Consider the following 17182-nt stretch of genomic DNA (forward strand, 5'->3'; position numbering starts at 1 on the left):
TTTGCCAAATTATTCGAAAGTGTAAATTATGAATTTTAAAAGTAAAATTATTTCTTAACTAATCATTTGAACAATCGAAATATAAAAAAATCGATTATAAACTATCAAAAATTGAAATTCAGAAAAAAAAAATCAAACATTCAAACAACAAAATAGCAAAAAAAAATTTCAAAAATATTGAATTTCTCTATTTGTTTAAAACAATTTAATAAAGAAATTACGTAAAAAATTCATATCCTATGTTAATAACAGCCATTGTTTAATGTGAAAACAGACATAGCTAAATATATCAATTGAAAAAACAATATATCAACAATTTTAGATATTTCATTCTGCAATAGTTATAAAAAAATCATAATTAACAAATTAATAAATTTTTATGAACTTTCATCGCAGGATCGTATGAAGTATATATATCAAAAGGGCTTCACGAAGTTTAAAATTCATAGGCCAATTATTTATACCTTCAATCCCATTATTTATGCCAACGGAGATTGGGAAACAATTTGTTAGTTAACAAATGAATAACTTTTTGAAAAATGGTGATGATATTTTTTTTCTACGGGACTCAATTCATTCAAGTGTTAAGAAGATACTAGATTTTTTTCAAATTTTTAAAATGACATTTTATGATATAAAAAGTTATTTCTTTTGATAAACTCTCTTTAGCGGCAGCGCGCGCATGCCGTAACTGCCGCGCGGAACCCTATTTTCAACGTCAAATTAAAATTATAAATAATGGAGATAGAGTTTCGGGAGTCCGTACTTTTTTTATCGGAAATTTCCTTCTCTTTAACAAGCTTTTTTCAAAATTGCTTAAATATTAATATTGTTTGAGTTATTAACGAAAAACTAAATACCATTTTTTTAATCTTATATTGTTAATAACAATTGCAATTTTTTACCTGCACCAAAATCCTCAAAAACATTTTTCTAGAGGTAAATGCGAATCGAATGAGCTATCGCTCATATTTTTAGGACCTTTACCTCTATTTTTCATGTTTTTGAACTTGTTGATTAGACTATAACGAATAACCCTCTAAAATTTCGTACCGTAGTACGAAAACACCATGTAAATAACAGGCTTGAAATATTCAACCGCCTTCCATCACGAATTGTGAAAATGACAATTAATATAGATACTTACGAATGATAATCAAGCATATTCCGATTCTTATTTCAGGACTCGATGGTAGACTTGGTGAGTGGTTTGGGTGCTCCTTTGAGTAAAGTTGTTATCACAGCTCCTGTCCAAGCATTTCAATTCACACTCCAAAACGAAGAATTCTCTGCACCAGGAAGCCCCGCTCTGGAACTGCGATCTCTGACTCGTAACGAACTATGCAAGGAAATGCGAAGTGGTTCAAACTGGACGATGGAAAGAGATCAAGATCAGGCTGGACCATATATATTCAGGTATGGTATTTCAGCAAATACTCAATCGCAAGACCACTTTGACACAATAACAGGCCAGAAAAAAAGTAATACTTCGTTAGAAACTAGGTTGCAGATAGAAATAAGCGATAAGTGATGGTGGTTACATCATATTGTTAGGGAAGCTGCCCTATGCCAAGTTGCCTTGCAGACCATACCATAGATGGTATCTTCATAGGGGCGGATACCAAACCCTTTTACTTTCAGGCTTGTTCGTTCTAGGACAGTTCAGTGGTTCACCATAGCACCACTGATAAAACCTGGTAGGTCTCATCAGTAATGACGAATATATCCTTCATATAACGTTTATCCTCTGGTTTCTCTTTCCACCATCTCTCATGTCTCAACCTTGCTAACGCGTCACATTCTCCACATAGGTACGGTTTCTTCTTGGTTTTGACAGAATCTGCTTTGCGTTCCCTATGCGTTTCTTATGCCAGGCTTATGCCAAGCTTATTATGGTACTCTTATATTTTTTTAAACCGGCAATGACACCTTACAACCTTGTGGTTGTGGTTTAGAAGGTCTTTCGTTCCTTCATGTACTTTTTCTCCTGCCGCATTTCAGGTTGCTTGGTTGTTTGCATTTCGTCAACGAATTGACATACACTAAACTTGTCTTCGCCAGACAACAAAGAGCTTTTGGAGCTGTCATGGCTTTAGCTCCTTTACGGGCTCAAGCATCGGCCTGCTTATTGTCATTGTGACCTTCGTGTCCGGGTATCTACGCCCTACTGTGGGAAACTAGCTCATCGAGAACGCTAATACAGCTCCCTACAAGTCAGAAACAGATTGGAAGGAGCCGAGCGTCTTAATTGACTCAATTGAATGTGACCGAAAATATTGTCAAAATGATAATAGATAACAGTATTCAATTCAATTAAATTTTGGGTAAAGTTTTTTCAGATATTGATTCTTTTGATTTTTTCTTTCCATTTTCCACATCATCTAAAAGTAGATAGTCGTACAAGAAAGTAACTCTCTTGATTTTGAAATAAATATCAGCAAATGGATATTTCAGTCTGAAAATGGGGTATTTTTTTAAGTTTAATATTAAAATTAAATTTTATACCGATAATTTCTATTGGAAAAAACAGAATATTCAGAATAACAAAAGGTAAATTTCCATGTATTTTGGTAAAAGCAAATGATTTCCGTAATTTTCTCTCGGAAAATTTCAGGTTATTTGGAAAAATGTTTCATAAAAAAGTTGTAAATCTTTATATTCCCCACAACTTTTTATACGAATTTTTCTATTTAATTGGAGGTCTAGTTTCAGTGGAAATCCTGAAAATCCATTTTACACTCCCAAAATTCACCTCATTTCATCCCTCGTAATTCGAATCGGCTTTGATAATTTTCTTCGTGATGATCACAGTATTTTCTTTCGCTCAAACTATTTTCATGCAATCTATTTAGGCTGAGCTCGAGCGAATTTCCAATAAAAAGAAAATCATGTATTCAAAACTAATCAAAAATTAATTTCTGATGTGCATTCTACACCGGAAACTATTGGTGCAGTTTTATCCCGAAAAATAAATGAGGAGTGAGAAAATTGTTTGATGAGAACAATTGGCGTTCACCAGAAAATTTTACATCTGCACTATCTGAGGATGATCATTTTATGATGATGCCACTCTGGTTGGCAGCATGTTTTTACAGTTCCGTTCTATGATTAAAGCAATTTCATTTCTCATTGCATGAAAAACCTGCAATATACCTAACTGACTATTTGCGCGGTCACTATACATAAGCCAATAATTACCCACATCATCCAGATTTCCTCACAATCGCGGCCTTGTTACATTGATATGAGATGAATACCTTTCGCCAATTTCCTTATTATGTATGAGATCACATCCAGTAAAACATTATTTTTCTTATTCATCATTAAAACCATTTGAAAGTGATGAGTGTTTTTGTAATGTACAGGGTGACTTCCAAAATTACGTGAAAATGTGAATATGAAAATGAAAGTGATATTGAACGAATTATTCCTGATAATTCTATATTTTAAATAAATTATTATTTTAAATGAATCATCCTATATTTTATTGCAGATTTATATTCTACATCAAATTCTAGATCTATTTCAGATAATTATCATATTGATCACATCACGGGAGAAGGAAATATTAAGAGCAGATAGTTGTTGGTTCACAGATGGATCAAAAACACCTTCCGATTCTGGTGCAGGTGTTTTCAGTCGCAGATCCAGGACAGAGATATCAACCTGCCTAGGAACCTATGCGACTGTAGTTCAAGCGGAAATGTACGCTATTGAGTTGTGTACGGAGAGACTGGAAGAATCCAACCTCATACACAAGTCAATAAAAATATTCTCGGAGAGTCAAGCGGCGTTGGAAGCTCTTGGCTCTTACCGAGCAATGTCTGAATTGGTAGCAAATTGCCAAAAACGCCTCTCCTTGATAGAAAGATTTAACAGATTGTCTCTGGTCTGGATTTCTGCAGACCAGATTCCAAGCACCTTCATCGGACCAGAACCTGCTATTAGCATCGCTTTAGGCTTTGCCAAACAAACATTGAACACCTGGATGGTAAGAAATTTTATAGACTTCTGACAGAATCTTCCAAGATTGGCTCACTCCAAGGAGTTTATCCACTCTTCGAAGCTTGATACCAAACAGTTATTGGACTACAGTAGGGCCTTCACTGTCATTTGAATCATCATATGCAGAGATTCGGAATGTCGGAAGAGTTCAAGTTCTACACATTCAACTTCTACACATCTAACTTCTGTTTAGATATGGAAATTTCTCCGCATTTTCAGAATACAAAGCGAAAATCACTCAAAAGTGAAATATTTCCGAAAATAATTTTCTTGAACGTCTTCGGCGGTAGTTTTCGTTTTTTTGTACACATATCGCAAGTACATAATATATTCTTGATGAAACTTCCTTGCATTGTTCATAAAATATAAACTGACTGATGTATACGATAATGAAACTTGACATTTCACGAATCTACATGTGTTTTTGCAAAACCATCTCACATGTAGATACGCAAATTGCTTCACGTCCAGAAATATAAGTAAGTATCGAAAATTATAAATGAAAGTTATCATCTGATTTTCTTGTCCGGTATCTACCCGAATGCTTTCAAAATATCAAAAGTCTTACCTCTTCATAAAAAAGGGAACCTTTCGGATACGAATAATTATCGACCAATAACTATCATCTCTATCTTCAGTAAAATAATCGAGACTCTCCTGAAACAGCGTCTATACAACTATTTTGAACAAAACAGGTTTTTTACCCACTCACAATTCGGATTCAGAAGAGAGAGATCAACATCGCAAGCTGTTCTCAAGGTGGTGAGTGATGTGGTCGAGGGCCTTGAGGAGGGCAAGATAACCGCCAACACACTCTGCGACCTATCTAAGGTCGCAGACCTTAGATAGGTCGCAGGTTCTGGATAAGCTGCAGTTCTATGGAATAAGAGGTGCAGATTTATCGCTCATTGCCTCATATTTAACAAATCGTTTACAAGCTGTCACATATAACATCTGTACATCTAATTATAAACCTATCAAACATGGAGTGCCCCAGGGCTCAGTCCTCGGCCCTCTATTGTTCATCATTTACATCAATGATCTACCTAATTTTTTACATCCCTATAAGTCAGTTTTATTTGCTGACGATACTACGCTCATCTTTTCAGGTGACACCTTGCCGGATTTGCAACAGTCTGTAAAAATTTCACTCTCAAGTGCTGAAACGTGGTTTTCATTTAATGAACTAAAACTGAATAATGAAAAAACAAAGAATCTCACCTTTTGTTTGTCTAGCACTATGTCGAGTGATAACAGTGTGAAATTGTTAGGCATAAACATAGATAGTAAATTATCTTGGCAAAATCATACGGATGACCTACGAGGTAAATTGGCCAGCTCAATTTTTTTGCTTCGTCAACTGAAGCCAATTACAAGTTTTCCAACACTCAAAAATGTATATTTTTCATTATTTCACTCTGTCATTACTTATGGGATTGTACTCTGGGGGAACGCCTCTAGTGCTGTAAATATTTTCCGACTTCAAAAAAAAGCAATCAGGATACTTGCCAATGTGAGTTTTCGTGATCACTGCCAGCCCCTTTTTACCCAATTATGCATATTGCCTTTGCCGTCATTATTCATTTTCTCGGTTCTGCTCGAGATCCACAAAAATCGAATGTGTCTGCGCAAACAATCCGATATTCACAATCATTATACCAGAGCACGTGGCTGTCAACTTAACCCGAGACAGGTGGGTATTTGTGACTAGTCTCAGTGAAGACGAGGGGGTTTTTGGATGATATTTCAAGATTTAGATTTCAAAAAAAAATAAATGGGCGCCAGGTAAATTGCCTCACAAACACCCTAAATGTGTCAATATCACTAACTTACCAAATGATATGAAACAACAGGTACCGGTTTAAAAATTTATTCTAAACTTGAAATCACTTGTCCACTCGTGTACAAGTCTAAGCAATCCAGCAAGTAGATTATACACTTAAATCATATATATATATATATATATATATATATATATATATATATATATATATATATATATATATATATCGTTCAAACGATATCGTAGATCGTAGATCGGGATTGTAAAAGATTATTCTACAAATAGACAAGACATATATACATATAAGCACCAAACAGTGGGTACCACGGTTAGAAACGATCGGTAAATGAATGTGGATTCAGCAAAAAAAAGAAAAGCATGTATCACAACTTATTCAAAATAACACACCAACCCGAATTTAATGCAGAAATTCAAATGTCGACAACAAGTTATAATGCGTCGCGAGAGCTCAAGCGTATGCGCAATTCAAAAGCCATTAAAAAAAACATTTAATTTCCGCCTTACAATAAAAACAAACGAAAGCTCTAAAATAAATCAACAGAAAGAAGCAATAACTTGCGTGAATTCTCACGGTGGTTGTAGATGAGCAAAATGTTCTTGAATTGTAAGTGGACTAATGATAACATCGAAGTCTCCGAGTAGCTTCTTTCCTTTCGTGCTGATGACCATGAACCGTTCCGTATGAAGGTGAGATTAACTCTTCGATAACCTCGTATATGGATTTATCTTCGATTACCAAAACGTCGAAAACTCTGGATTGAAGTTCCGAACAAAAAAAAACCCAAGGAAAATAATCATCTGTCAAGAACAAAACTTGGACGATATTCCGATATTCTTTACTATTTAATCCCCGTATGGATAGCTATAGGTAGCACATGAATGAACTAATTTCAGCTATCTTCATTGTAAAATATGTACAACAAAATCATCAACAGTTTAATTTAAGGTGGGACAACCCGTACGTACCATCCTATTATAGAAGGACAAAAAACTATGAGACGATTAGCACAATTGAAAAAAATAAGAAAAGTTTCTATCCTTTCTAAACGTTTTTTAAAGCTAATTCACCCTGTATCTACATGACTGTTTTCATTTTTTTTCCTCTCAGAACGTGGCACCAATACTTGATAAATTATTTGAAAAAGAAATCACCTATATCATTCTCTTTGATTTTCAGTATCACGTTTCAGTTTTCCTTGCTTCCTAATTAGAAGAATTGAAAAAACTATCTACAATATTACAATAAAAAAATTATCCATGAGAACATTCCAGAGATCCAAGAAATTATAGAGCCAACTCGTTTGAATTAATTTCTTTCGAGTCGAAATTCAGTATTTCGACTGGAAGTGAAAAGAAACATAAAAATACGCCACAAAAACATTACGTGACATTTGCTTTCCAAACATTACGTGACATTTGCTTTCCTTTGATCTCCCAAAAAAACACTGAACAACTACTTTTTCTCTAATTTGGAATCGTTCCAGCAAAAAATCTATGGAATTTCAAGAATGAATTCCGAACTCTACGAGAAATAAATTATATGAAATCCCATTTCATACCTCGACACATGTTTCGATCACCAAGTGATGATCACTTGGTGATCGAAACACGTGTCGAGGTGTGAAAATAACGATTTGGTGTTGGGTAAAAACTCCAGTAATATTCATTACTACACCAAAGGTTCCAAACAGTACATCATAAGTACTTTTCACATATAACGACGCAATTCCTGGAGTATCACCCTGTATCTACTGACCACTGTCACGGCCTTTCTCGCTATAGTGAGCACCGCGGGCAATGTCATACAAATTACGCACGGTACTACTTCTAATAAGTCCTCGTCTAGCAAAGTGGAACACATTGCGAAAGTCTTATCACACGGTGTTTTATTGACATGACAAGACATACCTGAATGGGACTATTTTGTATCAAACGCCACTTTAGTTTATTTGGTTTCTTTGAAAAAATAGGTTTGGCTTGGTTATTTCAAAATGGATATGTCGTATTATCGATTATTTTCGTTATGCAGAAAATTACGTAATGGTCAATTAGGATATTAATATCAGGTTACAGTTGAAATTTTAATGATCTACTGTGAAATTAATCAATCAACGGAATGTTCTTCGAGTCTTTCAATGAAATATTCAGTTGAATGCTAATTTGTTGCTGACCAGAAAAATACTATCCAAATAGGTAGGTCATTCATAATCCGAATAACACGCTCATATTCGAAAACTCACATGAATTTTACTTGATATTTTTGTCACTTAAATAAGAATGCAATCCACTCTTATAATGAGGGGGTGTTGATTCAAATTCAAATTCATTTATTCCTAATTGCAACAGCAGCCATTTATTAGATGGATATACACGTCATATTTACACTCACATACAAATTGACAATACACTTAGAAACAGGTAGTTGAAAATAAAAAATATAATATATAATGGTAAATGTAAATGGTCATTGTGACTGATTCATTCTAATGAGTCATTGAGGAATTCTCTAACCGAATAATATGCTTTTGCCAACATCATTTTTTTAATTGTTTGTTTGTACTTTCTGAAACTCATGTTCTGTATGCTGCTCGGTAGTTTGTTAAAAACTTAGCCCCGACATATCCTGGACTTTTTTCAAATTTTGTTAATTTATGTTGAGTTAAGCTCAATTCATTTGCAGTTCTTGTTGGATAATTATGAAAGGATGAGTTTCTCTTCAATGTTTATAGATATCTTTGCAAGGAAAAGTCAATATTTTGTTGTCAATAAATATAGTCTTGCAGCTATCTTCGGATTCATACTGAACATAAGTCTCAGGATGCGTTTTTATCAGACAAAATTTCTGTCAGCATTAGTGCATTCTCCCCATAGAATGACGTTGTATGTGAGGTGGCAGTATACTAGTGAATAGTACATGTCCAATAGAACGGTTTTGTCCATTGTTTTTTTCAGCTTCAGTAAAGCAAAGAATCCAGAATTTATTGTTTTTGTATGTGTTGAAGGTGGTGTCCCATGATATATATATATATTGATCTAGGTGGTGTCCTAAGAATTTGGTCGATTCTGAGTTCTGAATTACGGCAAGAGAATAACTGGGACTGTTTCTTCTGCACCTCAATTGAATATATACAATTTTTTTGATGTTCACTATCAAATTATTAGCATTGCACCAATTTCTGAAAGAGTTTATGACTCCATTTACAGTATTTTCCAGTTCCTTCAGGGTTAGGTATACTTTTCAGGTTTTCAGGGTTTGGTAGAACCACACTTCCACCATCTGACCTGAAAGATCACTCACCATATAAAATTATCGACTTTGTCAAGAAGCTGGGTTTATTTGGTCGAGTTTGAATAGGTGTGAGCCACAATGAACCTTTGCGGGTTGCGGTGGAGGGACGAATAGGCCCACTCACCTAACCTATACTTTTGTGATTTTTCAAAATAATTTGCTGATCAAACTTCAGATTCCTATCTTTCTTCTTAAGATATTATTGCCACCAAGGAAATAAATTGAATCTACTCCTTTCGAAAGCTAGTTTACTTACTTTTGTGGTTGGGTTACGAGGTTAGGTTGGTTTGATTCGTGTTAAGAAAATTTTCAAATCCAAAGGCTATATTAAATGTGAAGGAAAATGGTTCGAGAAGAAAGTACGCAAAAATTACAAGGAGAATATATAGTTTCATTAAAATATTCGAAAAGAAACGCCTGAGTTTGCAGAATATTATGAAAAATCACCAGAGTTGGGGTTCATGTTTTTATTCATGTTTTTCGTTAGAAACGATTAATTTCGAACTGAAATGTCAGTTTGATGATAGAGTTTGACGTTCAAGAACATATTTTGAAGACGAAAATTCTCAGAATTTACACACGATTGAAAATGATCAAAACACAGCTGCTCATATATGATTGGTTCGTAGGTGTGGATCATTTTGTCTGATTACTCCACAGGATCCAGTCACGTAATTGATGCTTTAGTTGTACTCAGTCTCCAGACTTAGAAAAACTTTTCCGATTTTTTGACTTTTATATCCTTCTGAATGCGGTATATCTCACATATATTTATCTGATGATGATATTTCTGATTTTATCGAATGCTGGTGGAACTAATTTAATACACTGTATTCGATCAAATAGATATAATATATAATAGTACTATCAATGATTATATCACTATTATGTATATATTTATAAATTTCAGCAACATCACACATAAGTAATATCAATTACTTCCGTGATGCCACTGTTTATCCTTCTGTATTTATATGTGTAGTAATTTAGTATTTTGTATCATGTATCATGCACTGTACCATGTATCGAACGATGAATAATAATAATAATTATTATTATTATTATTAATATATATATATATATGTATACATACATACGTGTATATATGTATGTATAAAGTTTGATCAAGATATTCCCATGAGAAGGCCTTAGTCAGCAGATCATTTTGAAACATCACAAGTCTAAATAACCCCCCGAAGGTAGATTACATTTTTGTATATGGTAGCCTGAGTACCAGGTGAAATTGATCTACATTTTGAATTGATCGGAACCAAAATTATAAGAAATTCAACTTTATATTTCGTGTATAAATCGAAAAATATCGATCCTACAAAAAAAATGATACGAACCAAAATCGTAGAAAATTCAATTTCAGGCAACTTTTGTGATAACTATTTTTCGGCTCGAATTGAAAATAAACCAGTTATTCATTGAACAAAAATCAACCCCTTAAATTCAAGATGGCGGATGACGCAAGGAGTCTGGTACCCCGGGAACTTAAATTAAGACTGCCAGTTGCCAGTGACCCACAAAAAATTCCGAAAGAATTTCCAAAAAATTCATAATCATCCTGAATTTCCATTTTCAGTAAAAACAAATGGATCGCTTTTGAAGATTCTTCCAGTATTGACATCAAAGCGAAATACTCCAGAATTCGAGGGTTAGCCGGGTTAGCTCTCAAAGATCTTTCAGAGGATGGAGGTCAAAACTGCGGCGCTACCATTCTGGAATCAGCCTATAACGGTCTTTCCAGGCAAGCCAGAGCTCCAAGAGGAGCCGTTCTTCATTCATTGGAAAGAGAACTAGTAGAAAGCACCAGCAGGCCTCTGGATAATGTGCAAGTTTCGCCCTACAGAATTACGAGGATTGTTGACGTTGAGGGACATCACCACATCATAAGACAGGTGAGATAATGCTATCAATCAAGATTCATCCATATTTCCTTGAATTGTTTCATTCTTCACAGTTGATACTACTTTATCATCCAACAAACAAATAATTCCCCAACTATGTTAGGCACTAACTAAATGAACTAAAGAAGCTCAATAGTTCATTTGGTGAATGATGTTTCATTTTAGATGACAAGTACTGAACTTGATGCCAATGATGCAACGCCTTCTGTTGCAGGGAAGTAGACAGATGTGTTACCTTCCAGACCAAAGTTGACCTGAATCTAGAACAGATAAAATTTGTTGAGTCTTCCTATTGAGCGGGTTTTTTTTTGCTAAGAGAGTAATGTTCAACTTGGACATCGCCAATATTTCTCTACGTAAATTAATGTAGTAGTTTAGTACGCTCCATAAAAGTATGTGTCATGCAATTAGCAATTTGCAGAATACTGTATGATATCCATATACCCAGTAAGCACGTGAACATCCAATGGATGTCCCATTGATATCCGTAATGAACTTTACGTATTTCCATTAGGCGTTCTTTGATGGCTAAGAGAAGTCATATTGATGCCATTTGATGGATATAACATTTTTAGCCCCAATGGATCGAATTTGGACTAAAAAATGTGGACCTTGATTGGAACTTCAAAGACTTTAAACTGGACATTAAATGGGCATCACCTTCTAAACGTCTTTTTGAAGCATCCATAAGTGAAAATTGGATATAAACTGGACCTTTGATGGAACCAATTTGGACATTTATAAACAGTAATAATTGCAGTGGTAGCAGTATTCTTATGCAATGAAATATAGTTTATTTTATAATTTTATTCACGTGTATTTTCGTACCGGAAAAAAAAACTGTCAGATGTAAAATTAATAATTTTTTGCGTGAATTTGAACAATCATTGGTTCCTTCAAATTTATCTTACACAAATTTTCATTCCTGCGTCAATGAATTAATACAACATGAGAATTGTGGTACTTTATTAGCAAAACTATGTTGTTGAAAACATTGAAAATATAATGAACAAAAGCCAAATTACATTCCAAAAGTACCCTAATTATAAAGAAAATATATTTCTCAACAAAACTGAAAAATAATATGTTCATGAATGAAACTGAATTACTTTTATTAGTGTTGTTATTCACGTTATTACTTCTTTCTATCATTTGATTTGGTAGAATTTACAAGTTATTGCAACCATATGAAAAAATGTAAAATCTCAATAGTATGTTGAATTCATTGATAATGAAGTTGATTTATGTAGATCTCAGCTGATAACGATAAATTTAAGTAGATAAGAATTTTTCCACTCATAGATGATTTTCATGAAACAAAGAATTTTATTATTCAATTGAAAAATATGTGATGAAATACATTTTAGGACGTTTATAACTGAAGAAAAATCCCAATTGTGCCCAAAAATCTAAATGACCTTTTTTTTATAAATTTGCAGTATTTGACGGAACACCACGAAAATATCTCCAAAAATTATTAATCACGAAAAATTTCTCTTCTCAATAGCTTGCTTATAAATTTTATGATTCCGCTTTTGATTTGAAGAAGTTTGAAAATTTCGAAAAACTCCATTAAAAACATGAACATTGTTTGTAAAAAAAAATCTATTTACAAGTTTAAAAAAAAAGCTGCGATGGCCGGGAATCGAACCCGGATCAACTGCTTGGAAGGCAACTATGCTGACCATTACACCACCATCGCAGATGCTTGTGTTGACAGTGAACTAGTAGTGCCTTTAATGTTTAGTGATATAAATTATACGTCTACAGAGGTGACTGATATTAGAAATTAGGGTTCTTTGTGAAAAAACATTAATTTCTATTTGCCACAACAACAGATGTTTATTATCAATAAGGGTTTTTTCTACAACAATGATACGACGGAAATTATTGATGACTATATTAAGTAGGCTCCTTTCCTATATAAGAATTTCTTACAACAACTAAATTTTTCATTATACATAACACACATTCATTTGAATCTAATATATAGTCGAAATTCATTTTCTAAACAATATATAAGCAACATTACTGGAGTTTTATTCCAACATCAAACGGTTAATTTTCCTCTTGAAGATGATCACTTGGTGATTGAAACAAGTGTCGAGGTGTTGTTGGGATAAAACTCCAGTAACATTCATTACTATACCAAAGGCTCCAAACGGTGCATCACAAGTACACATACCTACAGGCCGTTTCTTTTATCATGTTGTAACATTGCTATATTCTAAACTGTAACAAACTGTAATAAGATGATTAAATGGGAAAAAAATAACTGTCATCGGGAACGATATAATGGTCGAAGAAAATTTACGAGGACTCTCGCCATTCTCGAGTTATACGGGGAAAACCAAAAATACTGTTTTTCGTTTTTTTCGAATGGAATTGTTATTTCGGAGAATATCAAAAAATGGAAAAAAAAATGTTATTGTATTCGAAGCATTTTTATAGCGTTTCATTTGAAATAACTACCGTCATCAGTGACAACAATTTTAAATTACGGTCCTATCGATACTCCTTTTTGTAAATTGTTTCGATTTTTTCAAAATATAATTCAGACAATCCAATAAATTCTACAAGTAGGTACCCTAACACAATGTAAATTTGTACTTTTTCGTTTTGGAAATTTTTGTATTGCCGTAAGCCTTCTTTCAAGGCTTATTTTTCCCTAATCAATTGTGACTCGTAATATTTTTATAATTCTCAATCCTGGAAGTAACGAAAATAAAAGGTATTACGGAAGGAGAGTACGATTTGCGAAGTGGTTAAGACGTAGAAATAGGAAAGTTGGAAATATTTGTAAAAAAATTATATCGACGGACGAATCAAAATTCACCAACAATGGTTGGTTTAACAGAACTAGGTGGAATAATACAAATGAACATTTACATAGGGAAACCAATTTCCAAGAAACGTTCGGAATAAATGTTTGATTGGGAATTGTGGGAACAAACATCCTTGGCCCTTTCTTTTACGATGTTCATTTGAATAGTGAAATGTATCTTCATTTTCTATTCAATGAATTAGATGGCTACTGAATTAGATGAATTGCCACTGGAATATCTACCATGAAATATTCTCAACAGGAAGGCTCTCCTTCCCATAATGCAGTAATAGTAAGGGGACATTTAGATGCAAAAACATGGATTGGAAACAATGGACCCATTAACTGACCAGCTCGATCCCCAGATGTCACTCCTTTAGATTTTTTGTCTGGTGATACATAAAGGATGAAGTTTTTTCGGCACCAAGTACAGATATCAACCATCTCAAACGAAAAATAAGAGATGCATGTATTAGTATTACACCTATTATGCTAGAAAATTGCCATAGAAATTGTCTAGACTAACAACTTACGTGCATTCAACAAAGATATCATCATTTCGAGCATCTAATGTAGTTTGTCATGTAGCTTTGATTTTCCGTATTGGTTTCATTTTTCCCAAAAGTTCACGATAAAATAAATTGTTTTGCCGTTTGATTGTTGTCACTGATGATGGTGGTTATTTCAAATGAAACGCTATAAAAATATCAAATGTGAAATACCCTTGTATTGTAAATTTATCGCTTTATCAATATCTGTAATAAAAAAGACAGGCTCGTATTTGAAAAAAAAATTGATGGTGGTCATGTTGACAAGAAACGTTTCATTGAATATTTTTTATTACATCGTCATAGTACACTTAGAATACAATGAATTTTTTTTCATTGTTTGATATTCTCCGAAATAACAATTCCATTCGAAAAAAACGAAAAACAGCATTTTTGGTTTTCCCCGTATATGGCGAGAGTCCTCGTAAATTTTCTTCGACCACTATATTGTTCTCGATGACAGTTACAAGTTTGTAAACGTCCAGATTTTCAAAATTTCTACCGCAAAGAAGTTTTGTGGTGAATTGACTATAGATTTTTCAGGGATTCAAAATAGAAAAAACCTTCAATTCTATCTATTTGATTATAACATTATTTTTATTGCTTGTGGAATTATGGAAAATGTAAGTCTTATCAGTAATCTATCTTACATTCAATGTAGACCTTTTTCTGTCGTACTATTACAGTGAAGAAAAACTACTGCTTCATAGTAAAATTCAATAATTCTCTATACAATGACTGAACATTTTTATTTTACTTTATGATACCTAAATTTTGTAGGGTACTCCAAGTATCAACATATTTTTTGAACGTATGTAATTCTACCGAGTTCAATCATTTCAACTATCGTTACAAATATACTTACCTATTACTTACCTACCTATTTCTTACTTATTTTAGGACACGAGAACCGAATTCTCCTGCTCCCGCCAAGGATATTTCGTCCATCCCCGTTCCTGTAACCGATTCTACCGTTGTGTGAAATTTGATCAGCTCAGTGACGAATACAGCGTGTTCGAATTCGACTGTCCTGCTGGTTTGGCCTTTGACGAACGTGTAGAAGTGTGCGTTTGGCCCGGAAGTTTGCCTGAAGGACAAGCTTGTGCTGGAAGTAGCGAAATTGCTCCAGTACCAAAAGAGAGATTTGTGTGCCCCCATGAACCAGGTTAGTAAAGTCATTGATCGGATTGTCGAGTTAAGAGAACTGTAACAATGCATTTCACTAAAAAAGAAGAATTAAAAATGAATAGCTGAAAATAACAATTATATTAAGCAAAAAAAACCTGAAATGAAAAAAAGTTTAATAAAATACAAGTAAAAATAAAACAATTGAACAATAAGAAGTTAAGAGATTTCAAGCCAAGTTACTTCACTACGTTTCGGTTGTTAGTATCCACAATCGTCTTCGGGTGATGATTGGACTGATTCCTTCGAGAGATGACCATTTATGGGTCATTCGAGTACTATCACTTATCTCTGCTTTTCTTTTTCCGCTCCACTCGTTTAGTGGGAGACGACCGTTGGCCATTTTTCGCTTGATGATGGGTTTCCATATGTTGCGTATCTCTACGCTAGCTTGGCTGAATACGTCGTTGGACAACATGTATGCGGCTTCTTTGAATTTTCTCCTTAACTAATGTTCCTCTCTGTGTATGATCTCAGCTTGGGACCACTCGATGTTATGTTGATAGGTCAAAACATGCTCTGCTATTCCTGATTTGCTGGTTTTCCCTCTCTGTGTGTATTTTTTGTGCTCGGCCATGCGAACATCCAATGGTCTCTTAGTTTCACCAATATTGGATTTTCCGCACTAATAGGGTATCCGGTAAATGCAGTTCTTGGAATCGCAGTCCGCGTCTGGTGGCCTAGTTTTCGTGAGGCTGCTACGGATAGTGTTTCCGGATATGAAGCAGGTTCTGATGTTGTACTTGGGACCAATTCTTCTTATCCTTTCCGATAATCCTCTGATGAAGAGAAGTGCAAGCACTGGTTCTGACGGCTTTTCTTCCTTACAAGGCTCCTGCTGTCTTTTAGCCAAAGTCTGTTCTACCATCGCTTTGAAGTAGCCATTCCGCTGAAGATCATTTTTGATGATGTCTAGTTCTTTCTCGAGACCTTCCTTCGTATCGCAAAGCCCGAAAGCATCGTCTAATGGAGTCTTGATTATTCCTCTTTTAGTCAATTGATGGTGGTTGGATTAGTGGTTTAGATACTGTCCCGTGTGAGTGGGTTATAGGTATACAGATGTTTCCCACTTAGTGTCGATCCCCTTCACCAATACGTCTAAGAATGGCAAGTCGTTGTGTCCATTGTGAAAGTGATGTAAGGCTGTTGATGTGTTTCAGGAAGGCGTCTAGTTCAGTATTCCCAAATGCAATACAAACAAAATATTTCCTCAAATGGAAAACAGAGACGGAGATAGAGGGATCATCTTCAGAAATTCCTGCAGACAGACACAATTTTCATCACAAAACATCAATTAGCGAAACTATAATTGCTCGAATACTCATACTTCGGATTTTTCTACCTATTTTGCATCCTCACCTTTTTTGAAAAATACAAAAACAATATATTTTCTTATCTTTGTCGAAGAAAAAATGACATTTATTATGGATCGTCGTCAATAGCGATGAATATACAGTGCGAACGTAAAAAGTTATACCCCTACCCCTCTTAACATTTGAACGGGACAAGATATCAAGGACGAAGACACGACAAAAGTTGTATCACTAGTCATCAAGAGGGCAGTACTAACTAATTTTTTCAAATGAAAGGAGTATGATAGGTATTTTTTCTCGT

General features: G+C 34.3%; 1 protein-coding gene and 1 non-coding gene across 2 annotated transcripts in view; one reads left to right on the plus strand and one right to left on the minus strand.

Moving 5' to 3' along the window:
- The window catches only part of LOC111509648 (uncharacterized), a 72408-nt gene that overhangs the window by 44044 nt on the left and 11182 nt on the right, over positions 1-17182 (plus strand). Inside the window, exons 3-5 of the mRNA XM_074179927.1 lie at positions 1184-1416; positions 10687-11002; positions 15284-15548. Coding sequence (XP_074036028.1) covers positions 1184-1416; positions 10687-11002; positions 15284-15548 — 814 coding nt within the window. The remainder of the gene's footprint in view (positions 1-1183; positions 1417-10686; positions 11003-15283; positions 15549-17182) is intronic.
- On the minus strand, positions 12642-12713 carry TRNAG-UCC (transfer RNA glycine (anticodon UCC)). The gene has a single exon. It is a non-coding gene; the product is annotated as a tRNA-Gly (tRNA).

The sequence above is a fragment of the Leptinotarsa decemlineata genome, unplaced genomic scaffold, assembly GCF_025532065.1.
Source record: "Leptinotarsa decemlineata unplaced genomic scaffold, Ldec_3_MD MMD2_tig00026282_RagTag_RagTag, whole genome shotgun sequence".
NCBI classification, from domain to species: domain Eukaryota; kingdom Metazoa; phylum Arthropoda; class Insecta; order Coleoptera; family Chrysomelidae; genus Leptinotarsa; species Leptinotarsa decemlineata.